The following is a 26,377-nucleotide window of genomic DNA, read 5'->3' on the forward strand; positions in this document are numbered from 1 at the left end:
AATTTCGGAAGATGGCTTCTGAAATTCGAAATTTCGTATAGAATGAATTTGAATAGAAAATATTAGAATAGAAAATAATAGAAAAGAATAGACTAGAAAAACAATAGAAAAATATATATTTTTTATTCTATTCTGTTCTATTGTTTTTCTAGTCTATTCTAACCTTTTTATTCAAATTCGAATTCATTTTATACGAAATTTGAATTTCGGAATATGGTTTTAAATATGTGTGTGTGTGTGTATATGTATATATGTATATATGTGTATATATATATATATATATATATATATATATATATATATATATATACATTTTTTTTTTTTTCTGTTCTATTGTTTTTCTATTATTTTCTATTCTAATCTTTTCTATTTGAATTCAAATTCATTCTATACGAAATTCGAATTTTGGAAGATGTTATATATATTTTTATATATATATATATATTTTTTTTTTTTTCTATGCTATTTTTTCTTTTATTTTCTGTTTTATTCTAATCTTTTCTATTTGAATGCAAATTCATTCTATATGAAATTCGAATTTCGGAAAATGGTTATCTAGAAATAGAATGAAATAGAATGAAATCGAATTCTAATAGAAAAGATTAGAACAGAAAAAACAATAGAACAGAATAGAAAAAAATACAATAGAGCAGAATATTTTTTTCTATTCTGTTCTATTGTTTTTTCTATTCGTCTTTTCTATTAGAATTTCATTCTATTTCTATATAACCATTTTCCAAAATTCGAATTTTGTATAGAATGAATTTGCATTCAAATAGAAAAGATTAGAATAAAATAGAAAATAATAGAAAAGAATAGCATAGATAAACAATAGACCAGCATAGAACAAATATTATATATATAACATCTTCCAAAATTCGAAGTTTGTATAGAATGAATTCAAATTCAAATAGAAAAGATTATAAAAGAATAGAAAATAATAGAAAAACAATAGAACAGAATAGAAATAAATATATATATAACCATCTTCCGAAAATTTGAATTTCGTGTAAAATGAATTTAAATTTGAATAGAAAAGATTAGAATAGAGTAGAAAATAATAGCATAGAAAAACAATAGAACAGAATAGAAAAAAATATAATATATATATTATATTTTATTCTATTCTGTTCTATTGTTTTTCTAGTCTATTCTTTTCTATTATTTTCTATTCTAATCTTTTTTATTCAAATTCTGATTCATTCTATACGAAATTCGAATTTCAGACGCCATCTTCCGAAATTCAAATTTCGTATAGACTTAATTCAAATTCGAATAGAAACGTTTAGAATAGAATAGAAAAGAATAGCATAGAAAAACAATGGAACAGAATAGAAAAAAATATATAATATATATATTATATGTTAACTTTTCTATTCGAATTTGAATTCATTCTATACGAAATTCGAATTTCGGAAGATGTCTTCTGAAATTCGAAATTTCGTATAGAATGAATTTGAATTTGAATAGAAAATATTAGAATAGAAAATAATAGGAAAGAATAGACTAGAAAAACAATATAAAAATATATAAATATTTTATTCTAATCTGTCTCTATTGTTTTTCTATTATTTTCTATTCTATTCTAATCTTTTCTATTTGAATTCAAATTCATTCTATACGAAATTCGAATTTTGGAAGATGAGATTATATATATATATATATATATATATATATATATATATATATATATATATATATATATATATATATATATATATATATATATATATATATATATATACATATATATACATATATACATACAGTCTACTACATATATATTTCCACTGCATTCTAGTCTAGCCAAGCCTATATCTGACTCCAGGCCATTTCTGGTGTTCGTTTTCAAATACACTTTCAGGAAGGCAGGCAGGTGATTCAGTGATCTGCAGTGCATTAAATATATATATCTGACTGCAGGCCATTCCTGGTTTACTTTTTCTAGTAAACTTCAGGCGCTGTTTTGCTAATAAAATTTTACAGCATGTCTGGAAGGCCACGAAGGAGAGGCAGACACTCACAGGCCACTAAAAGAGGGCAAGCAGGCTCTGTCTACAGCCAACAGTGCTGGTCATGGACACGGTGCATCCTCAGCACGTGGCCGTGGGGCACGCTTGTCCCTTTTTTCGGCAGCTGGCTGTGTTGATCCACAACATACAGAAGAGTTGGTAGAGTGGATAACTAAGCCGTCCTCATCCTCCTTATCCTCTGTCACCCAGGCTCAGAGTAGTTTGCCTGCCAATGCAGCTGCCAAAGCGGCCTATTCCATCGGATCAATGTTATCAGTCACTCCTTCCCTAGCCCCACCATCATGCACAGAGGAGTCCCCCGAACTGTTCCACTACAGTGTCGGGTACATGCTGCAGGAGGATGTGCAGCGTTTTGAAGGCTCTGATGATGGTTCCCAGGTTGAGAAAGGAAGTAATGTGAGCCCAGAGAGAGGGGGTGCCCAAGAAGGACAAGAAATTGGCAGTCAGTCATGTTCCCAAGCTGCAGCATACTACCAGGTCTGCTCCAGTGACAAGGAGGGAGGGGATGATGAGGTCACTGACTCTATGTGGGTGCCTGATAGAAGAGAGGAGGAAGAGGAGGCACATCTCCAACGAGGCAGGATGCCCTGTAGGGGCCAGCTTAAGGGCAACCACCCGACTGCATCACACCGCAGAATTCCGCATGTGCAGGGCGCTGCTGACTCCTCGCGTATTTTGAAAAGTTCTTTGGTGTGGGCCTTTTTTGATATATGTGCAGCAGATCGCACCGTTGCTGTTTGCAACATATGTCTGAAGTGTATCAAGCGTGGCCAAAACAGCAGCCGCTTGGTCACCACATGCTTGATCAGACATATGTCAACCTCCCATGCAGTCCGTTGGCAACAGTACTTAAAAGACCCACACCAAAGAACAAGGCAGACCTCTCCTTGCTCCTCATTAGCTGGGATCTCCAACCCCACTATACCTTAAGTCCTCTCAGAAACCTGCATTGAGAGGAGTGAAGGTGTAGAATTAGGTGTTCCAAGTACTTGTGGGCAATCTGCTAACGCTACATCAACATCTGATTGTAGCAGGAAAATTTCCCTAACCCAGTTGCTAAACCGTAGAAAGAAATTTGGTCCCAGCCATCCACATGCTCAGCGGCTGAATGCTAGCTTGGCTAAATTGCTAGCACTTCTACTGCTGCCTTTTCAGCTGGTAGACTCTGCCCCCTTTCGTGAATTTGTGCAATGTGCGGCATCTCAGTGGCAGGTTCCCAAACGCCATTTCTTTTCATGGAAGGCCATTCTGGCTCTCTACCGGCATATAAAAAACAATTAGCTCCGCGCTTAGGCAATAAAGGAACTGCAGCCCCCCCAGCACAGAAAAACTAAGTGAAATTCTGAATAATGTAGAGACCCAAATTTGGGGCAATCGGCGCTGTTCCACTAAACCCTGTCTAATATACAGAGGCTAGTAAGGTGCATAAAGTGAATGAATAAATAAATAAATAGTGAAAACTAAAATAAATAAAATTATTATAAATTATTATATATATGGGAATAGTAAAATTCCAACGTGTGTGTGTGAAAAATGCCCACAGGTATATAAAGTGCACTATGTGTTATCACCTTCCTAAAATAGAAATGATCCAGAAAAAAAGAAAAAAAAAAAAAATGAAAAAAATTAAAAAAGATGGTGATAAATTGCCCAAAAATCTTAAATTCCTGAAAAAACGGTGCAAATGTGTGCATCAAAAAGTGCTAAACCATATAAATAAAAACCATATGGTTATACGTGCACATAAAAGTGTTTGAAAATTGATTTTTAAATTATCAGTCCATAAAAATGTCCCAAAAAGAAAATAAGGGAAGAAAATCCATAGAACATTCTTCTTAAAGTGCAATAATAAGTCTCTTCAAACATCTAGCAATACTCTTGATAAGATAAAATCTTCCAGCCTTCCAAAGGAACCCCCTATGTGCCCTCACTCACCGGAAGAATTCACCCCTGCAGGGGTATCAAGCCTGTAAGCCGTATCCTGCAGCAATGGTCCCTGGTGACAGTCCTCTGTTCGGATCTCCTCTCCTGGTGTCCCGATCACTTCCCGTCACTCCCCGCAGTAACATCCATATGAAACAAGAATAAGCCCCATCGCGTAAATCCGTAAAAAACTTTGCTTTATTGGTAAAATTATAAAAGGAAGCAAACAGTGCTCCACTGACCGATTGACAGTCAAACACAATGTGGGGAAAGCAGCGCGGAGCGGCGTGCGTTCCACCGCTCGCTACTCAACCCGGAAGTTCGCTCGAGAAGACAAGACGTATGCGTATCACGTGGCCAGGCAATGTCTTGGCCTCGTTGGACAGGGCGGTCAGCGGTAAGGTGCATATTACCGCTGACTCATGGTCCAGCAGGCATGGACAGGGACGTTACCTTTCTTTCACGGCGCACTGGGTAACTCTGCTGGCAGCTGGGAAGGATGCAGGACAGGGTGCAGTATTGTTGGAGCTTGTTCCACCACCACGCCTCCAAAATACTAGTAGTGGTGATTCTGCCACACCTCTCTCCTCCACCCCGTCCTCCTCTTCTTCCCCTATAGCCTTTTCCTCTGCAGATTTCTCCTCGGAACCATCGGTGCTCCGTAGGTGTTCAAGGGGCTATGCAAGCACTCAAACAAAAAGATGCCATGCGGTGCTTGGGTTGGTCTGCTTAGGGGACAGGAGCCACACTGGGGCAGAGATTCTGTCAGCTCTGCAGGGGCAGACCCAGAGGTGGTTGATGCCACGCCAGCTTCAGCCAGGAATGGTGGTTTTCCAACAATGGCACCAACCTCCTCTCCGCCCTTCGACAGGGACACTTGACCCATGTTCCCTGTTTGTCCATAATTTGGTGGTGCAGCAGTTCTTGTGCAGGTACCCGGGTTTACAGGATCTCCTGAGGCAGGCCAGGAAAGTCTGTGGGCATTTCTGCCGGTCATATAATGCCAGTGCTCGGCTGGCTGACATTCAAAGGAAATGCAACCTGCCCAAGAACCTCCTCATTTGTGACATGCCCACCAGGTGGAACTCAACGTTGGCAATGCTGCAGCAGCTGCACACGCAGCAGAGGGCCATTAATGAGTACCTGTGTGAGTATGGCACCAGGACAGGGTCAAGGGAGCTTGGCTTTCTTTCGCCACACTAGTGGCTACTGATCAAGGATGCATGTACTGTCCTGTCACCATTTGAGAAGGTCACGAGGATGGTGAGCAGTGACTGTGCATGATCAGTGATACTGTCCCTCTTGTCTTCCTGTTGGAGCACACGCTTCATGGAATAATGGACAGGGCACTTGAAGCAGAACAGAGGGAGGAAGAGGAGGACTTCCTTACCTCTCAAGGCCCCCTTTATCCAGACAGTATTCCTGTGGGCCCGCCAATCAAACAAGAAGAGGAGGAGAAGGAGGATGAGGATTGTGTCAGCATGGAGCCTGGCACTCAGCATCAGCAGTAATGGACAGGGCACTTGAAGCAGAACAGAGGGAGGAAGAGGAGGACTTCCTTACCTCTCAAGGCCCCCTTTATCCAGACAGTATTCCTGTGGGCCCGCCAATCAAACAAGAAGAGGAGGAGAAGGAGGATGAGGATTGTGTCAGCATGGAGCCTGGCACTCAGCATCAGCAGCAGTCTTCAAGGGATCGTTCTCAGTCCCCAGAAACCCATGGACTTGTAAGTGGATGGGAGGAGGTGGCTGTGTTTAACAGGGGCATGTAATTACAATTTTTGATCTAATATTTCACATCAGGGCCCGTTCCTATGCCCACCAAGAGTAACTGTGAGGGCTTACAGTGTTGTGGCACCACCACCACCAAAGGCCCAATTTTTTCTGCCCCTGTTTAATAGTGGCTTGTAATTACAATTCTTGATATAATATTTCACAGCAGTGCCTGTTCCTGCGCCCACCAAGAGTAACTGTGAGGGCTTACAGTGTTGTGGCACCACCACCAGTCCACCACCACCAAAGGTCCAATTTTTCTGCCCTGTTTAACAGTGTCATGTAATTACAATTCTTGATATAATATTTCACAGCAGGGCCCGTTCCAGCGCCCACCAATAGTAACTGTGAGGGCTTACAGTGTTCTGGTACCACCAACACTTAAGGCCCAAATTTCTGCAGAGTATATAGGGCAGGCCATATAGTATATACAGGTGGTACAGGCACTTTCAAACATCTGACTTACAAACAACTCCTACTTACAAACGGAGGGAGACAACAGGAAGTGAGAATCTACCCTTAGGAAGGGAAATTCTCTCCTGTAAGAGTTAATATGAGAAAAAGGTGTCTCCACTGATGCTTTATCACCAATCCTTGTTTCCCTAATAACACCAAATTTTCAAAATCCAATTGTCATTGGGACAGAAAGTGAGGTGAAATCTTCTGAACAGGGGCACAGACAGCAAAACAAATGTTACGGGGGTGATAATAACCCTTCCCCATGTTATCCAAAAAGCTTTAAAATTGATTTTTTGGCTGGAGCTACACTTACAAAATGTACCTGTTCCAAATTAAAACAGATTATACTTAAGAACAAACCTACAGTCCCTGTCTTGTTTGGACCGCCTGTATACTGCTGTTTATAGGGTATATAGGGCCTGGGGACCCCACGCCTTTTCTTTTTTTAATTTGGGTTCTGGGTTCCCCTTAATATCCATACAAGACCCAAAGGGCCTGGTAATGGGCTGGGGGTGGGGGGGTACCCATGCTGTTTTTCTCGAAAATTTTCATCCATATTGCCAGGACCCGACATTACATTACAGCTGCAAGTAGTTTTAAATGACTTTTATTCCTTTAGAAATGTCATTTTGTGCAGGGACTGTTCTAAACACGCGGAACACGCGCCACTTTACAGGCATACTATAGTCACCCCCCACCCCCAGGTACGATATTTAAAGGAATATTTCACTTTAAGCATTATTAAAATCACTCAGTGCTCCCGAAAAAAGTGTCATATTTAAAACTTTCTTTTGCATTGATACATGTCCCCTGGGGCAGGACCCGGGCCCCCAAACACTTTTTAGGACAATAACTTGCATATTAGCCTTTAAAATTCGCACTTTTGATTTTTCACGTTCTGGTCCCATAGACTTTAACGGTGTTCGAACGTTCGTTCGAACTTTCGGTCCGTTCGCATGTTCTGCCGCGAACAGTACCGGGGGGTGTTCAGCTCATCCCTACTCATAATAATTGTTTATGTTGATAGTCTTGGATTTTAAAGGCAGTACCCAAAAGAAAAAGAAAATCTCTTTAAAATTTATTTTTAAACATAGTTTATTGGAGTGATTATAAAAATACAAGACATATGAAAATTTTTTACAATATTTCTTACTGACTTGCCCCAGTGTCACTGCATTTTTATGATTTTTATATGTTTTTATGATTCTAATAAATAATGATGAACACTATTTTTTAAAGAGATTTTATTTTTGTTTTGGGTGGTACCTTGAAAGTTTGCGATTGTTCTTCCCAATGTTGTTTCTATGACATTTTGGACATGGCACCCCTCACCACCTTATATAATCTATACATGGTTTTGTTTATGTTGATAATCTATATACATTGAAATATGAGCTTTTTTGGCAGGTTGTTCTAATAAGTTGACATGGGTGTACTAAGGGGTATCTCAGTAAACAGTTATCCTACCATTCAGTGTGTTTTATGTACCATGGTATGTGATTTTAATTTTGTATATATAGGCAGACCTCTTATGGGATTCAAGCTTCAGATTTATATTTTGGTTGTTATATTGATTGTTTTGTATATTTGTTTGTTATATTTGTTAGTTTTATTGGGTTTGTAGAAGTTCATGAAGGCAGGTCTTATTTTTGTAGTTTATAGTATAGTTATTCCAAGGACTCCTGACCCTGATGGGGTTTATCTAATGTGAAGTGGAGAATCTAGGTTTGCTTTTGGACCAAAAAATGTAAATTCTTGGGTCGGCAGACAACATCTGCAATTTCTCCTGCATCAGTGAGACCACTGCATGCATAAATGTGAAGCACTACCTATCCTTGGCAGGGAGTAGAGTACATTCGGCATCTTGGACTTGGGAACCAGCCACAGTACATACCATTACTATAGATGGGATATAGCAGCACTCTTTCAGTTGAGAACTGCCTTATGACAGAATATTCTATCTGTAGTGCAACTCACAGTACATTAGCTTAATAGAAACAATAATAATAATACATAGAATGGAATAAAGAATGTAACATACCAAATGTATTTGACACCCAGGGTAGATATTTTTTTAATAAACCCCCCAGGACAGGTTACATCAGTGCCCATTGGCACAGTAAGCAGGAGGAGGCAGATCAGCTCCTGCTGTTAACTCTTTCTTGTCTGTGGCTGGCCGGCAGCAGTTCCTATAGTTTGAGGCTGCTGGTTCCTTCCTGCTGCTTTTACAGTCAGTGAGGGGGCAGGTGGGGAGAAGCTGCAGGGGCCCCCTCATGCACGTGGGGCCCCTGGACAGTGCCTAGGGGTGCCCGTACATTAGGACTTCCCTGTCCGACGGTCCCAATGCAAGAGTTGCAGTGACAGAAGTGTGCAGCTGGAGAGATAGGAGAGCACTGCGCACCTCCCAGGTCTCTCCTCCTCTTCTTTCTGGTAGCCTAATTTAGCGGGGGGAGACACATGCAGGGACAAGAAATAACCCCCCCTCCCCACTGCTAATAGGCAAGGCTTTTGTCAAGCTAATAGCTTGTGGAGGGAGGCCTGGACCATGCCCTGGGGCAACATGTACCAAAGCAAAAAAAGTTTTTTTTTTTTTTTTAAATTCTGTTTGGTGAGAAGCAGTAATTTTAGCAATGATTAAAGGGCAACATTACAAGTGCTACATTTCTGGAGAGATACCCTTATCCTGTCTGTGAAGTGCTGTATATGTATCATGCATACAACCCACTATAGCAAAATTGACATACAGACCCTTATTCTTGATGAAGATTTGCTGTGGATGTCAAGGGGCATCCCACATAAAAAACAGCATGCGAAGCCCCAAGTAATCATGGATTTTAAGGTGGAAGCCCGCAAAAAAAACAAGAAAAAAGTGGGGTCTTCCACAGAATCCATACTAGACCCTTATCCAAGCATACAGCCTAGCTAGCCAGGGAAGGAGGGATGAGAGTGTGCCCCCTTTCTGCAAGCCATACCAGGCTACATGTCCTGGTGGAAGCACATTGCCAGGGAACACCCCTTGCAAAGCACCTTGTTTCTATGTTGATGACAATTGCAATTTCATGTCAATCACAATGAATGACACCTGCCGAATGAAAAAGATCCCCCCGACACGATCCAATTCTGACACTGACTTCTCTCCAAATGCCATCTCCTGCTCCCACAGCTAAAAATAAACAAAGATGCAGGGTATTTTGGGTGTGGTCAATGTCATTGCCCACATAAGGCCATGTGGCCTTTTTTGGACAGCCATGTCAGTGCTATTGTATGCCCCTTTGTTTACATGACAAGGGATTACTGAACAGAAAATGAATAGGGCTGGTGACATCACAGGTTGTGGTGAGTGTTGGTCCCATTGCTTCCTTAACAACTATTGCCAGAAAGCTGTAATTTACAAAGAAAAACTGCTACTACATATGATGTTTGGCTGTGTCCAAGCAAGCAAAGTTTGGACTGAACCAAAATCTTATCCTTAGTTATGACTCTGTGAGTGATCACAAACTATAGCCATTAACATCCTTTTGGGGGGATATAGTCTGAACTGCATGTTTTAGGGAAAGAAGAAGTGCATTTAAAACAACTAATTGAGCATAATTTAAAGGGTACAATTATGTTTAAATCCTAGGAGAATGTAAATATTCATTTTAAAGCTCTTATTATGTATTTTTACCATCCTAAAAAAAAGGGATATTTTTACAGGGGTTTATCCCCTAACAGTATTCAGGGCAGTCTTCTTTAAATAAATAGGAATTTGGCCAAAGTATTTTATCGTAAGCATAAGTACTAGAGATGCAGGGTGCAAAATTACTGGAAAATAAGGAGAAGTTTCCCTATGTAATGATACAGTAGATTGCCTCTTCCACCCACTTCTCTCGAGCATTATTGTGTAGTTGTTTTGCTGACATTTTGCTTCTGTGTTGGCATGCCATATTAAATTTGTGAATGCCCAATTTTAATAATATATGATGCAGATGTTTTCAAAGACAAATTAAAGCTTTGGAGCAGTTGTTTAGAATAAATGGCACGTTGCAACTTCACTTGGCAATGATATTTATATATACATATACCAGTGAAAGGAACCAAGTCGGAAGTGAATTGCGCAGGCTTCCAAATTAGTACAGATTATTAGTGGCTGTCACACAAAGTGTGTATGCAGGGTGCTAAGCTACAATTTTGGTGACTTCTGTTCATTTAAGCCTTCAATAATTTCACCCGGCCCACCGCAGGAAAGCAGTGGGAGGGTTTTGTGTAGGAGAGTTGGATAACTTGCTCTGAATCACAGTTTCTGTTCGTGTGCATATATTTTATTTTTTTACGTCTTTCTGTTGTTTCTTTTTTCACAGGGGTGCTGGAGAAAGATTGTAGTGGATGACACTCTTCCATTTAGCAAAGATGATAAGTTGCTTCTTCCAGCAACAATATGTGAAGCTGAACTGTGGCCAATGTTATTGTCCAAAGCTATCATTAAGATTGCAAGTATAGAGTATGTCCAATTTTATATTGTTTCAAACTATTTTTAGTATCCTTGTATTTTAGAGGACTGTGCTTAAATAGACACTGTAACTTTGCCTATTTAGGGTAAATTCAAAATGGTGTCAAATGGTATCAGAACACTACCTGGATTGACGATGACACTTCCACCCCCCAATGACAGTGTTCAGGCCACTCAGGCTCGAGCACTGTCTCATGGGGGAGGTCACTTGCTCTCCCATACCCAGAGACCTTGGTCTGTTAGAGCAACAGGGTGCAGGCTCTGAGTGAGCATTGAGGCGCCTAAAGAGAACAACTTAGAGAGTATAAATATAGTACACTATGGGGGAGATTTATTAAAACGGGAGCATTCAGAATCTTTGACAATAAAATCTGGAAGCTGATTGGTTTCCAGTTTTAGTACATCTCTCCTATAAATATTAAAGTATTTATTTTTAAATATAAATAATATAATGTAACCGGTGATAGGGAGGATCGGCATTTTAAAGTGTATGTTACATTTCATATTCCTGATATGTGTATATTGTACTATTTACCTGTGTTTGCTTCTTACCACACATGGTTACTCGCAAACTGCAAACGGGACTTCTCATGGCTTTCTTTCAACAATGGCTTTCTTCTTGCCACTCTTCCATAAGGGCCAGATTTGTGGAGTGCATGACTAATAGTTGTCCTGTGGACAGATTCTCCAATCTTAGCTGTGGATCTCTGCAGCTCCTCCAGAGTTACCATGGGCCTCTTGGCTTCTTCTTTGATTAATGCTCTCCTTGCCCCGCCTGTCAGTTTAGGTGGATGGTCATGTCTTGGTAGGTTTGCAGTTGTGTTATACTCTTTCCATTTTCTGATGATGAATGAACAGTGCTCCATGAGATGTTTAACCACAATTATGCGGTCATGCTACACTGTACCCAAACACATTTTTTATCATTTTGTTCCCACAAATAGAGCTTTCTTTTGGTGGTATTTGATCACCGCTGGGGTTTTTATTTTTGCGCAACAAATAAAAAAGTCCAAACATTTTGAAAAAAAAAAAAGTTTTCTTTGTTTCTGTTATACAATTTTGTAAATAAGTAAGTTTTCTCTTTCACTGATGGGCACTGATAAGGCGTCACTGATGGGCAGTGATGAGGTGGCACTGATGGGCACTGATAGGCGGCACTGATGGGCACTGATAGATGGCACTGGTATGCAGCACTGATGGGCATTGATAGGCGGCACTAATGGGCATGCATAGGCGGCACTGATAGGCACTCATAGGCAGCACTGATGGACACTGAAAGGCTGCACTGATGGGTACCTATGGGTGGCACTGATAGGTGGGCACGGATGGGCACTGATGGACACTGATGGGTGGCACTAATGAACACTAATGCTGGGTAGCACTGATGTGGAGACATCTTGCAGGCAATAATAGTTGGCACTGACTGGCAAGATGTGTGGGCACCTACTGGCATCTTTTGGGCACTGATCCCTGATGGCCATGGGTGGCATCCCCGGTCATCCATCCATTGTGATTATCCCTGGTGGCCCTGGCAGCATCCTTGGTGGTCCAGTGTGGGCATTAGAGGGGGGGCTGCACTGATAAACAATCAGCCAATCGGCTCTCCTCTACTCGCGTCTGTCAAAAAAATGATAAACGGCTCTTCCTGTTTACACTGTGATCAGCCGTGATTGGACACGGCTGATTACGTGGTAAAGAGCCTCCGTCAGAGGCTTTTTACTGAGATCAGTGTAGCGGTGTGTCAGAATGACACACAACGCACCACCGATCGCCGTGCTGCGCACCCTCACAGGCGCGTGCCAGCTTTTATCCTGAAAGACGTCATATGATGTCCAGTCAGGATAACTGAACCACCACCCGGGCATCACTTAGCTATAGGCTGGGTGGGAAGTGGTTAAAGCTTGAGATTTTTTTTATAACCTCACCCTGTTTTAAACTTCTCCACAACTTTATCCCTGACCTGTCTGGTGTGTTCTTTGGCCTTCATGATGCTGTTTGTTCACTAAGGTTCTCTAACACACCTCTAAGGGATTCACAGAACAGCTGTATTTATACTGAGATTTTAGGGGTATCAGTGTAAAGGGGCTGAATACAAATGCATGCCACAATTTTCAGCTATATATTTGTAAAACATTTTGAAAACCATTTATCATTTTCCATTCACTTCACAATTACGTGCCACTTTGTGTTGGTCTATCACATAAAATCCCAATCAAATACATTTACATTTTGGTTGTAACATGACAAAATGTGGAACATTTCAAGGGGTATGAATACTTTTTTAAGGCACCATATCTGCTGTATTTCTCAGCATTAAGGACACCATTGATTCTGACCAAATCTCCAGCTCCTTTTGCAAAATGCAGGTCCAAACCTGCAAGGAACCTCTACCATGCTTCACTGTTGTAGACACTAATTACTGTACTGATCTCCAACCCTTCGCAAACAAACTGTCTTTTCTACAGCCAAATATTTTAATTTTGATTCATTAGCCCAGAGCACCTGCTGCCATTTTTCTGCACCCTAGTTTCCATGTTTCTGCACATAGTTGAGTCGTTAAGCCTTGTTTCCATGTCCTACACCACTTGCCACTGCCATTTATGATTGGCTTTGGTCATTTACAGCTTCCTGGTGAGATAGTTCAGGTGGGTTCAGACTAGGATCCAAACACTTCTGAGCTCATTCCTTGGCTGAACAAAAAAAAAAAAAAAAAACAGATGCCTGCGTTATAAACAAAAAAGACAGACAATTAAAAAAAAAAAATTATATTTTTTACTACTATCTGCTATAATACATATCCAAAAAAAATGGAACAAAAAAACAAATTCATCATTTTAGGCCAATATGTATTCTTCATATTTTGGTAAAAAAATCCCAATAAGCGTATATTGATTTGTTTGTGCAAAAGTTATAGCGTCCACAAACTACGGGATAGGTTTATGGACTTTTTAATGAATGGCGGCGATCAACAGGACTGCAACATTACGGCAGACAAATCTGACCCTAAGTGACACTTTTTGGGGACCAGTGACACCAATACAGTAATCAGTGCTAAAAAAATGCACTGTTTACTGTATAAATGACAGATTACCACCAGGGGCGATCAAAGGGTTAAATGTGTTCCCTGTTTGTGCTTTCTTACTGTGTAGAGGAAGTGCTGACAGACACAACACAGAGATCACTGTTCCTAATCACTAGGAACAGCAGACCTCCATGTTCTTCCCCATCAGAACAGGGATCTGCCTTGTTTACATAGGCAGATCCCCGTTCTGCCTCTCTGTGGAGCGATCACCGGTGGCCGGCCGACATCGGGTCTGACGGACACGCGCATCGGCTCCTCCTCCGTGAAGTGGGTGCACATGCCCCCATAGTATCTATTGCAGGAAACAACGTACAGGTAATAGAGCCGCCCTGCCGCAGTATATATGTGATGGGTGGTCTTTAACTGGTTAAACAAATTTTGGCAGACCCAGGAACTCCTTTCATGTCCAATATAGAACCTTGTGGTTGGCGAAAATTACTCAACTATCTACTTCAGTGTACCACCACCAAACTGATGGGATGGTACAACAGTTCAATAGAACCCTGATAGGTATGCTAAAAGGAAAGTGGTTGATATGGATGGAAAAAAAAAAAACGGAACTTCCTGCTAGCATACTTAAAGTGTTACTAAACCCACAACAGTAAAATCAGTCTGTATATGCAGTAAAACATGCTTGTTATACTCACTGTGGAACCTAAGGAGTTAATCTTCTGCATTGTGTAAAGAGGCTGTTTGATCCTGTATACAAAGATCCTCCTCTTCTTCCACTGACTCCAAAATAAGTCAGAATAAGACAGAGTTACTGGAGTCAGGCTGCACATGCTCAGTTTGGTGTTCATTGCTAGAGAATATTTTCTTTCTTGGGAGAGAAATAGGGAGCAAGGGAAATGGGACTTTAAATGAAGCACATGGTAGCACAAGAATAATTGAGCTGAACAAGGGAATTTCATTTGTATACATTATTGGTAGCCATTAATATAATGTTAATATCAGAATGATTGGTAACCACTAGGGCACAGATAAATAACCATAAATGATAATACAAATGTCTCAAATGCGATCATTAATATCAAAGGTACAAAGTTTAGACAAGATAATAAATTGATTGAATGGTACATATAATACAAAACATAAGTAAAAGCATGATAAAATTCTGAAGTTCAACCAGGACTGGATTGAATACAAATGTAGTTGCGAGATAATGCCTGCAGGACCTGAGGCCTCACTTAAACCTGTAAAGGTAGAGATTACGTAAAAACTTGAAGATCTAGGTGTAAATGAAAGAAAACACGGCATCGAGTAGCTCTACGTGTTTCGTGGCTCATCCGCCACTCATCAGAAGCATGCGCGTGATTATCTAAAGTGGAAATGATATGGAGAAAAATCCGTCATTATTAAAGGGGTAGGGTAGGACCCCAGTTAGCACCGAAGTGCAAACCTACCAGATGAGGCTTGTCGGTTACCGGTGCAGTAGCAGGGCACCAGGAACACCAGGAAAATTCCCTCCCCTGTTTAATTATTTGGCTTATTTCCTTATCCATACAAATGTTTTTATTCATCATATTGTTATATTATTTTTTAATTAGACCACATCCTTAGAATGCTGGTTTATCGTGTTGTGGCGTGGTTGCCATGGTAGCGGGTTTTTCTCCTGGTCAGGGGGCCGTGACGTGCACTACAGGCCTCCACCCTTCCCCCGCCTCCTCTGACGCCTGGGAGGGCGGGGGCACCTTACGGTGTGTTGACATCACGCATCCCACGTTGCATGTGCGGCGTTCCCTGTGCCATCACGTGGTTACTGTTGGGCTTTCCACACTCGGCAGCGGAGGGGTTTGGATGCTGGTTAGTCGGAGATGCATTTCCGATTGTCGGCGCCCCTCCCCCGCAACTTGATATATGGCGTGATGGTGATGGGAGGCCCTGCGGTGGCGCATATAGGGGTGTCTTTCTGGGTGGTCCCGGCACACGAGGCTCTCCACACACCTTACTTCACTCACTTGGAATCTCTCCCTTTCCTCTGGTTCCTCGTCCACACAGGTATATTTCCACTCTTTCACTTTTTCATTCTTTTTTTCACTGGCATCCAGCACTGTTTCTATCACTTACCTTTGGTTGGGTGTTGTCACTTTTCCCTAGCTACCTTTGGCTGCCAGTTTTCCACTTTAGGTTCTTTCATTCCCACATGCACGGGTCCCTTCCTTCCTATCCGTAATTTCTGCCATTCATGCTGCCACCAGCTCACCTTCATCATTCCTCATTTTCCTTTCCCCCCAGAGATGCCTTGGGGTCCCGTGCCTGCCCTGATTGCTGCCCGCTTGGTCGCCCCCGCTGGGCTGTCTACCACGGCCCCCGGTTGGGGGTGCCACCCGATGTTCTTGGTGCCCTGCTACTGCACTGGTAACCGACAAGCCTCAACTGGTAGGTTTGCACATCAGTGCTAACTGGGGTTCTAGTCTACCCCTTTAATAATGACGGATTTTTCTCCATCTCATTTCCACTTTAGATAATCACGCGCATGCTCCTGATGAGTGGCGGATCAGCCACGAAATGCGTAGAGTTACTTGATGCAGTGTTTTCATTTATTTACACCTAGATCTTCAAGTTTTTACATAATCTCTACCTTTACAGGTTTAAGTGAGGCCTCAGGTCCTGCAGGCATTATCTCGCAACTACATTTGTATTCAATCCAGTCCTGGTTTAACTTCGGAATTTTATCATGCTTTTACTTATGTTTTTGTATTATCATATGTACCATTCAATCAATTTATTATCTTGTCTAAACTCTGTACCTTTTGATATTAATGATCGCATTTGAGACATTTGTGTTATCATTTATGGTTATTTATTCGTGCCCTAGTGGTTACTAATCATTCTGATATTAACATTATATTTATGGCTACCAATAATGTATACAAATGAAATTCCCTTGTTCAGCTCAATTATTCTTGTGCTACCATGTGCTTCATTTAAAGTCCCATTTCCCTTGCTCCCTACTTCTTGACTTACCAGGGATGGAAATGCATGACCTTACCAGGTCATGATTTCACTCAAAGTCCCATAGGGATGAAAATACGTGACCTTGCCAGGTCTTGGCTTCCTAAAAGTCCCTATAACTCCTTTTTCCCCTTTTTTTTCTTTCTTGGGAGAGTGCATGTGATCAGCACAGGGCCAATCAGCACAGTCCAGACAGAGGGTCAGGGGTCCTGGATCCTGATAGGAGTGCAATGTGAAAACTTCTCCTACAAGCTTTAACCAGGCACTGATAGAAGTCACAAACGTGCTATATACTGCTGATGAGAAAAGGTATTTAGCAGTTTATATTTACTAAAATGATTGCAGATCAGACATAGTGAATGCAGGGTCCTGGGTTTAGTAACACTTTAATGACTTTACTAAAATAAAATTGGCTGTTCACTTTGAAAAGGAGGTTGCACTATGGAAGAGAATTTTCTCCAGAGCTTAATGAATGTCATTCATTTTCACTTTGTAAATAATACCCAATATCGTGCAAGAAAAATAAAAAAAAGCATTTTTGCTTGCACATGACTGAGTGGATGAAGTCAGCAGAGCTTCACTTAATTCACTAAGCTTTGGGGTAAATTCCTTTTGAAAAGTGAACAGTCTATTTGCTTTTAGTAAATCAACCCCAATGTCTTCCATAGGGATAATGCCACACATTGAACTAATTGCTAGGATCCAGGATAGGATAGCAGCAATTATTCCCAAAGTTTAGGACCATACTGTATGCAGCAAGCCCAGGAGGTGCAGGTCAGAGTTTATAACTGCTTTGCTAAAATCAGAACCTTTAACACAGAAGATAAAGTCTTGGTGCCTTCTTTGGAGAGTACATTTTTGGGAAATGGCAGGGCCCCTATGAGATCAGAGCGAAAATCAGTGATGTCAACTACCAGCTATTCCAGCTGAGAAATAGAAAGCCCCTTTAATAAAACATAATAAAAGTCTGGAAGATTTGGGAGGCTCTCTCAACAGAAAGTGACCCCAAAGTATACCAGAGAATACAGTCGTATGCAAAAGTTTAAGAACCCCTGACAATTTTCATGATTGTCATTTATAAATAGCAATTTAATTTTGATCTATTAAATAACTGAAGAACACAGTAATATTTCAGTAGCCAAATGAGGCTTATTCGATTAACAGAAAATGCATAAAAACGAAATTAGACAGGTGCATAAATTTGGGCACCCCAACAGAAAAATCACATCAATATTTAGTAGAGCCTCGTTTAGCAGAAATAACAGCCTCTAGACGCTTGCTATAGCCTGTAATTAGTGTCTGGATTCTGGAGGAATGAATTTTGGACCATTCCTCCTTACAGAACATCTCCAGTTCAGTTAGGTTTGATGGTTGCCGAGCATGGACAACCCGCTTCAAATAACCCTACAGATGTTCAATGATATTCAGGTCTGGGGACTGGGATGGCCATTCCAGAACATTGTACTTGTTTCTCTGCATAAATGCCTGAGTAGATTTTGAGCAGTGTTTTGGGTCGTCTTGTTGAAATATCCAGCCCCGGCGTAACTTCAACTTTGTGACTGATTCCTCAACATTATTCTCAAGAATCTGCTGATATTGAGTGGAATCCATGCGACCCTCAACTTTAACCAGATACCAGCACTGGCCACACAGCCCCACAGCATGATGGAACCTCCACCAAATTTTACTGTGGGTAGCAAGTGTTTTTCTTGGAATGCTGTGCTCTTTTGCCGCCATTTATAAAGCCTCTTGTTTTAACCAAATAACTCAATCTTTGTTTCATCAGCCCACAGCACCTTATTCCTAAATGAAGCTGGCTTGTCCAAATGTGCGTTGGCATACCTCAAGGGACTCCGTTTGTGGCGTGTGTGCAAAAAAAGGCTTCTTTCGCATCACTCTCCCATACAGCTTCTCCCTGTGGAAAGTGCGCTGAATTGTTGAAGGATGCAAAGTGACACCATCTGCAGCAAGTTGATGTTGTAGGTCTTTGGAGGTGGTCTGTGGGCTGTTTTTGACCGTTCTCACCATCCTTCGCCTTTGCCTCTCCAATATTTTATGTGGCCTGCCACTTCTGGCCTTAACAAGAACTGTGCCTGTGGTCTTCCATTTCCTCACTATGTTCCTCACAGTGGGCACTGACAGCTTATATCTCTGCGATAATTTTTTATAGCCTTCCCCTAAACCATAATATAGAACAATCTTTGTTTTCAGGTCATTTAAGAGTTGTTTTGAGGCCCCCATGTTGCCACCCTTCAGAGGAGAGTCAAAGAGAACAACAACTTGCAATTGGCCACCTTAAAAACTTTTTCTCATGATTGGATGCACCTGTCTATGAAGTTCAAGGCTTAATGAGCTCACCAAACCAATTGTGTGTTCCAATTAATCAGTGCTAAGTAGTTACAGGTATTCAAATCAACAAAATGACAAGGGTGCCCAAATTTATGCACCTGTCTAATTTAATTTTGATGCATATTGCACATTTTCTGTTAATCCGATAAACCTCATTTCACTACTGAAATATTACTATGTCCTTCAGTTATTTGATAGATCAAAATTAAATTGCTGATCCAAACACCAAAATATTTATAAATGACAATCATGGAAATTGTCAGGGGTTCCTAAACTTTTGCATACGACTGTAGGATGTCAGAGGCTTTGTCTGCTTCTCAGAAGGTGAGTGAGTTCTTGCAGAAAAATCTTTGTGTATCAGTATTGCTTGGACTGAGAAGAAAGGTGTAGACCCCACTCCCAAAAAAGCTTGTCCTAAAAATTCAACTGTTAGGACAAATAAAAAAGTTTTACAGACAGTACTCAACTGTGTTATTGCAAGGGCACTAACATGGCTACAATCACCACATTCAGAAAAATCATAAGGTGTTTTCATAATTACATGGCAGATGCAATTTACCATGACATTGTGACTGAGCCTCATGCCAAAGTAAAATTAAGACCTTTTTGGGTACCTGAATTTCAGCGAAAAGCCATTTCAGAAAAGGTACAGAACATGTTTACACTGGTGTTATAGAGGAATCTAACACATAGTGCTTAAAACTAAGCCACATGGCAGTCTGAGGTTCTGCAATGACTTCAGGATGCTAAAGGACATATCCACATGGGGGGGGGTTTCACAGAAAGGTTGGGTCCCAGCAGGTTCATTACTACCCTCAGTCTTATTAAAGGGTATTGGCAGGTCCCCATAACAGCCAGAGCAAAGGAAAAGACAGCTTTTGCAACACCAGAAGTGCTTTACCAGTACACGGTACAGTCTTTTCTCTTAGACAGGAACTTGGAAGCAGGGTCTCGGTGCATACAATTTTGGACCACATTCTTAAGCCTGACAAAGCATAATAGCTAGATACTGTTATCAGTTTTAGTCTTGATTGAAATTCCCTCCCACAGAAGGTCCAGGCAGTTGTAGATACCAATTGTAAGGCTGGGTTACTAACCAATCCAAAAAAAGGCACAGTGAGTCTGGAAGAAGTCCAGTATCTGCCTTTTTCCATACACAAAGACAAGGGGTTCAAAAAGCCTCTAATGGACAAGACTGAAACAGTTAAAAGTTGCCCCCAGATTGTGTAAAAAGATTAGAACATTTTTAGGGATTGTAGAAAACTACTGGTATTTAGCTGTTGGCTACCCATTTATGTTGGCTCCCCCCCCCAGACTTCAGCTTTGTGTGTCGCTAAAAGGTAATGTTATATTTAGTGATAATTTAATACTTAGAAAATAGTTATTAACATGTCTTGTCTGCAGACCTTGATTGGGCACTGACCGGAAGAAATAACTTCTAAATATGACTGGTACTATTGCAAGTGCCAACATATGGTGTCATGTTGAGTATATTCATTCAGTAGAATCAGTGATGCAAGTGACAACCCAAACATATTGTACTGCAGCTACATAAGGATCATGAAATGTCAGTCTACATCTATGTAAGAGCAAGATAAACCTGGGATAAACGTCTTGACTGTAGACCTTTGGAGAGAAAGCTAAAAAAAAAATCAATGAAAATTAATTTGCAGCTGCACAGCATGTAAAGGTTTTGGACTAAAGTGAGTGTATGGATTTTGAAATAGCCTTATTGTTTTTTTATAGTTCCAAAAAGAGGTCTTCTTGAAAAAGAAAGCCATGTTATAGTATAGATGAAATGGATAACGTATGCCACCTGTAAAGATGTTCTAAAAGACCTACAGTATCATTGTTGCATGAGTTGTACGTAATATAGCAAGACTCCACTGTGAAAAGGGAAGGTATGGTCAAAAGCAGCAGATGGATCACCATACTTCCTCTTTGGGCATGTGTAGCCCGGTACTTGGCTAAACACAGAGAGTGATTTAGGACACTGCTTCAAGCAGAGCTCCATCCAAAAGGGGAAGCTCCACTTGTTCGCACCCTCCTCTGCCACATTTGGCACTTTTTTTTGGGGGGAGCAGGTACCTGGTTTTGATCACTAATTGGCAATATACATTTCCGGCCCCTCCTGCTTGCCCCCTTTGCCTTCCGGGACACACACAAGTCCCAGAAGATAGTGGGACCATTCAGAAAGCGCAGTGCGACTTACAATGCCAAAGCCTGCACCCGAAGCCAACTGACAAATCAGCTCGGGTTGCTGACATTTCAGGATCCCTGGACAGGTAAGTATCCTTATATTAAAAGTCAGCAGCTCAAAGAAGGTGGAAGACATCTTCCCTCTCAACTTTCCCCCCCTGTTAGGAGATATCAAAAAAGACATGCAGCAGTGGCAGACGGGCATGTTCTCCTGGTTGGGTAGATGTAGTATAGTTAAAATGAATGTTATGCCCCGACTATTATACCACCTTCAGACCCTCCCCGTCAGGATTCCGAACGCTTTCCTTAGAGCAGCGAATTGAGCGTTGGTCATGTTCATTTGGGCTCGGAAACCCCCGCGGCTAGCCCAGTCAATTTTGCGTTTACCAAAAATGCTCGGTGGAATAGCTCTCCCAGATGTGGCCCTTTATCATTCAGCCTGCCACTTGACGAGAATCATTGATTGGTGTCGCCATGGGACACTAAAACAATGGATCCAAATAGAGCGATGTATGATGGGAGTGGATTTGGAGGGATTGCCTTGGTGCCAGAAGAACCTATCAGCCCGTATAAAGGACCATCCTACAGTAGGAAAGACGTGGCGATTGGCCCAAAAAATCTTTCGCGAGCACTCGATCGCGCCCACCCCTTCACCACTTACCCCAGTAATTGGGAATCCTGCTTTTAGCCCAGGAATGAATTAACCCAGATTCCAAGAACTAAAGGGGAGTAACAGATATCAACTTCGCCACTTCATCAGGAAAAGGAAGTGGATGGCCAGGGAGGACATCATGGATGACCCCCTTTTGTCGAGCCTCTCCTTCTGGCAAAAGCTTCAATTAGCTCACTTTCTTAGATCACAGCCTTCTCCGGTGCCTTTCTTGAGAGCCTTGACAGCTTTTGAGCTTCTCTGCACAGAGCAGGATCCGGTGCGTCATGTCATTTCACTATCTTACCAACTCCTTATCTCACCCCCCAAAGGATTCAGACCTCCCTACTTAGCCAAATGGGAACGAGACTTTGGACTAAGGCTAAACGAGAGACAGGCAGAGAGAATATTTCTCTTTACATATAAAACTTTGATCTGTGCCGCTCAACAGGAAGCAGGGTTTAAGGTTTTGTCACATTGGTACTACACACCAGACAGGTTACATCGGATGTTCCCTCAGAGCACAGACGTATGTTGGAGATGTGGAGAGGAGGCGGGCACTCTGCTTCATATCTTCTGGTCTTGTAGACTCCTGGCCCCCTTCTGGTCGGAGGTACACCACATCACACAGAAGTTCACAGATCGGGAGCTGCCCAAGACTCCCGAGTTCTTTCTACTACATCATCATGAAATACCGAGCAAGGCATACAGGAAATCAGTCCTGCCCTCACTGGTCACGGCAGCGAAAAGTTGCATCCCCCTGTTCTGGAAACGGATGGAGCCCCCGGCTATAGCAGTATGGTTGAGGAAGATAGCTGATATTTACAAAATGGAGGATCTTGTAGCAACCGACAAGGGACTTGGAGAACAGTTTTCCAAGAAGTGGTTCTATTGGCTCAAATTCTTCTATTCTGAGGAGTACGCAGGGCAGGTGGCTTAAGTACTTGGTAACTTGGAAATCAGGGATGAACATTGAGAAACTGATGGTGGGGCTGGAGGAAGGGGCCCCCTCCCCTTTCTTACCGTGCCCCCCTTATCCTTCCCTCCTCCCCCCTCTCCCCTCTCTCTCAATACTTTTCTTTTCCCTTTCTTCTTCTTTAGCTTTCTTACTCTCACCCTACTGTATATAAAAAAGGAAAAAAAAATAAGGGGTAGAACCTAATATTAAACAGGACACAGTGAACCTCTTTAAATTAAAGACCGGTAACTCAGATCAGGATTGTACAAGCTTATACAAACAGTCAGGCCTTATTGTTTGATTTACAGGGTTTAATCGGTCGATATGTATTTACAGTCTGGAAAAAATTGATGTGCCCGCTGTATTGATGTTTGTTTGATGCTGTTATCCTATCTCTTTGCAAATAAAGAATTTGAAAAAAAAAAAGTCAGCAGCTACAGTATTTGCAGCTGCTAACTTTTATTTTTTTTTACTGACTGGAGCTCCTCTGTCAGTGCTTTTTGTGTCTCCACTAGACATCGGGCTGAATCGATTAACACTACCTTGCCTTATCTCTGGTGAGTTGATACCTATAGGGGAGTGGTGTCACGACCTCCACGTGGTGTGGTGGAAAAGCTCTTAACAGGATTATCCTCTTATGATTATCCTCATTAAACATTTATGTCTTATCTAATTGAGGACTTTTTACATTTCTTGGATTTTATTTTTTTAACTTTATTCACAAGAACTTTGCCCATTGTCCACAGTAAGAAGTACCTCTTTAGGGAGTCCAAAATTTCTTTGCTGACATTCATATAGAGTGCATTTTAAAGTTGTTATAGCCTATTGTTTACAGAGGGGTTATTGAAGTATTGATTATCATTGCAGGTACTGTTTTCTGATGGCATTTCTTTTTGCTGATTTTGTGGATTACCATGTTTAAGCCAGCCATAGACGGTTCGAATCTCAACCTGTTCAACTGGACCGGCCAAGGTTATGGGCAGGCTGAATGTACCTAAGTTGATACATCAATCAACTTGGGTTTAACCAGCCTGTTAGATTTTACATGTGATTATTTTTATAGCTAGCAATAATCACTGTATTCTCCCTTCCCCAGGCCGCTCCCCCCCCACCGGTAAAACACAATGACTCCACAAGAGGGACTCCACCCCATCAACACTGACTTTGTTGATAGGGGAATCAAGCGATTTTCTTTCTTTCAACCCATGGTTGCACGAAAGAAAATTGCTCCGTCTATGATTAGCCTTACTCTAATTAACATATTGTCTAGTGAACTGTGATTGACCTAATCCTTTATTTACTCATTTATGTGCATGCTGCTAATTTCTTCAACCCATGACAATATGCTGGGTTAATTTACCACTAACCAGTCTGATGTTTGCTTTTTGATACTGAACCTTAGTTGTTTGGAGTGCATCTATATATGTGTTCCCAGTAGCAGTGCAGTATCCATTTGCGTAACCTGGTGCATCAGAGGGGCTGAGGTTGTTCTCAGAGTTGAGGCAGAAGAACAGAGAACCCAGAAGAACAGAGAACCCAATCTACCAAGCGGCTCCTGTGGGGATGGCACTTAATATGGTATTCTTGTTTTAGGTTTTATTTAGTGATTAAAAATATGTGATTTTTTCTAAAGATATTACTGAGTAAATAGCAAATATTTGTGTGCCTCTAGTCAGGCCCAGACAGGGACAAAAAATAGTCACTTTTTCCAGAGATGGGGGGGGGGGGGGTAGGCGGTGTTTAGGCATTCGCGGGGGGTGATTGTTGATGGGACATTCACAGTCAGTCCTCCACACTGTAATGTAAAGAGGATTGCACTGTAAAGGGGCAGTGCAATGATTACTGTGCCCCTTTAAAGTGCAGTCCCCTTTATATCACAGTGTCCCTTTACATTACAGTGCCCCTAGCAATCACAGCCCCCCATCACAGTGCCCCTTGCAATCATGCCCCCCTTTTCTCTCTAATCACAGTGCCCCCTTTTACTCTCTGCTCACTGTGCAGATCTCCAGCTCCTCCCTCCCCCTGCTCCCTTACATCAAAGTCCGCACAGCCCCCCTTACATCAAAATCCACAGTGCCCCCCCTTACATCAGAGCCCCCTTATATCAGAGTCTGCACAGCCCCCCTTTAGAGTCTGAAACGTTTCCACTTACACTGTAAGGGGGTAGCTCTGTCAACTCTAATGTAAAGGGAAACCCTTATTTAAGGGGGGCTCTGATGTAAAGGGGAACTCTGATGTAAGGGGTGTTCTGGGAACCTTGATTTAAGGGGGGCTCTGATGTAAGGGGAATGCTATGGACTGGTGTAAAGGGGAACACTGTTGTAAGAGGGTCTCTGCTCACCAAAACCCCCTCTTTTGTCAGAGTCTACAAAGCACCCCTTAATCCATTTGCACTCCGGCCTCCTGGCCCTTTAATAGGTTTCTGATGCAGGGAGGCAGGGCAGGGTTTATGATCATGTGACTGCTGTGATTGGCTGTCACGGCAGACATTTGATCGGAAAGCTCCCAATCACAAGCAGTGATCGGGGGCTTTTTGTTACCCGCTTGTCATTGTGGCGGGAGCATGCAGGGCGCATGCTCTCAGCACAACTTTGTTTGCAGTGTGGTAAGCAAATATGCGGCAGCACGGCTCCAAGCCCCATCCGCCAAGAGGCCGCATATTTGCGTACTTTTGGCGTGAAGGGGTTAAATTTGTTTTTACACTGAGAGGCAGAAGAGAGGATGAGCTCACTCATCCCAGGATGGATCCTCAGGCATAGGCTGTCAGCAGCTTTTCTTTTCTGGCTTCAAACATCCTGCCCACACATCCGCTGGGAGGGTGGGGCACACAAAGGAGGAGAGGGACAGGAGGAGGAGGAGCAGATGCGCTCTCTCTCCTCTCCCGTCCGTGTGGAGGGAGGAGGTGGGGCATTGTCAGTGCTGGCTCTGAGGCTGAGCTGTGTGAGTGAGAGAGACACTCAGCTCATCCCTACAGCCAGCAACCTTGCTGGTAGTTCCACCGGAGGAGACACAGGCATGGTCGCATATGGGGAGGTGAGTGGTGGACACAGTCTGTGTTAGCCCTGTCCGGACCACGGTCACCGCTTACCTCCCGCTGTGTGGCCTGGTCATCAACAGGCCATGGCCTGGGCAGCCCCGGCCCACCTTGCAAATGCCCAGTCTGCCCTATGCCCAGTCCTGCCTCCAATTTAAAATTAAACAAAAAGCACAGTTGATCTTCGTAACCTGTAGATGGCTGTGATTTAACAGAGTGCACCAACTAAAGCAAGTCTGCTAGCAGTAATAGCTAGCCATATTTACACTGAAAAACCACTGTAACTTTGTCATTGATTCTCCTTTCCACCCTTTTAGAAATCTGAGTGAAGGAAAAGAACAAAATGATCTAAAAATAATAATAATGTTTTGGAAAGTTGCCTTAAGTTGAGAGGAAGAAATGCCATTAGACAACATGCAGTTACCGCTGGAGAGAGAAAGGAAGAGCGATTACCTTTTTTTTATGAATTCTTTAT

The 26,377-nt window shown here is 41.9% G+C and overlaps 1 protein-coding gene across 4 annotated transcripts in view; it reads left to right on the forward strand.

The window, feature by feature from the left end:
* Positions 1 to 26,377, forward strand: part of ADGB (androglobin) — a 505,879-nt gene that overhangs the window by 113,221 nt on the left and 366,281 nt on the right. For all 4 annotated transcript variants that reach the window (XM_073627819.1, XM_073627820.1, XM_073627821.1 and 1 more), the window contains exon 6: positions 10,528 to 10,667. In XM_073627819.1, coding sequence (XP_073483920.1) covers positions 10,528 to 10,667 — 140 coding nt within the window. The remainder of the gene's footprint in view (positions 1 to 10,527; positions 10,668 to 26,377) is intronic.

This window comes from Aquarana catesbeiana, linkage group LG04, assembly GCF_042186555.1.
Source record: "Aquarana catesbeiana isolate 2022-GZ linkage group LG04, ASM4218655v1, whole genome shotgun sequence".
Taxonomy (NCBI): Eukaryota; Metazoa; Chordata; class Amphibia; order Anura; family Ranidae; genus Aquarana; species Aquarana catesbeiana.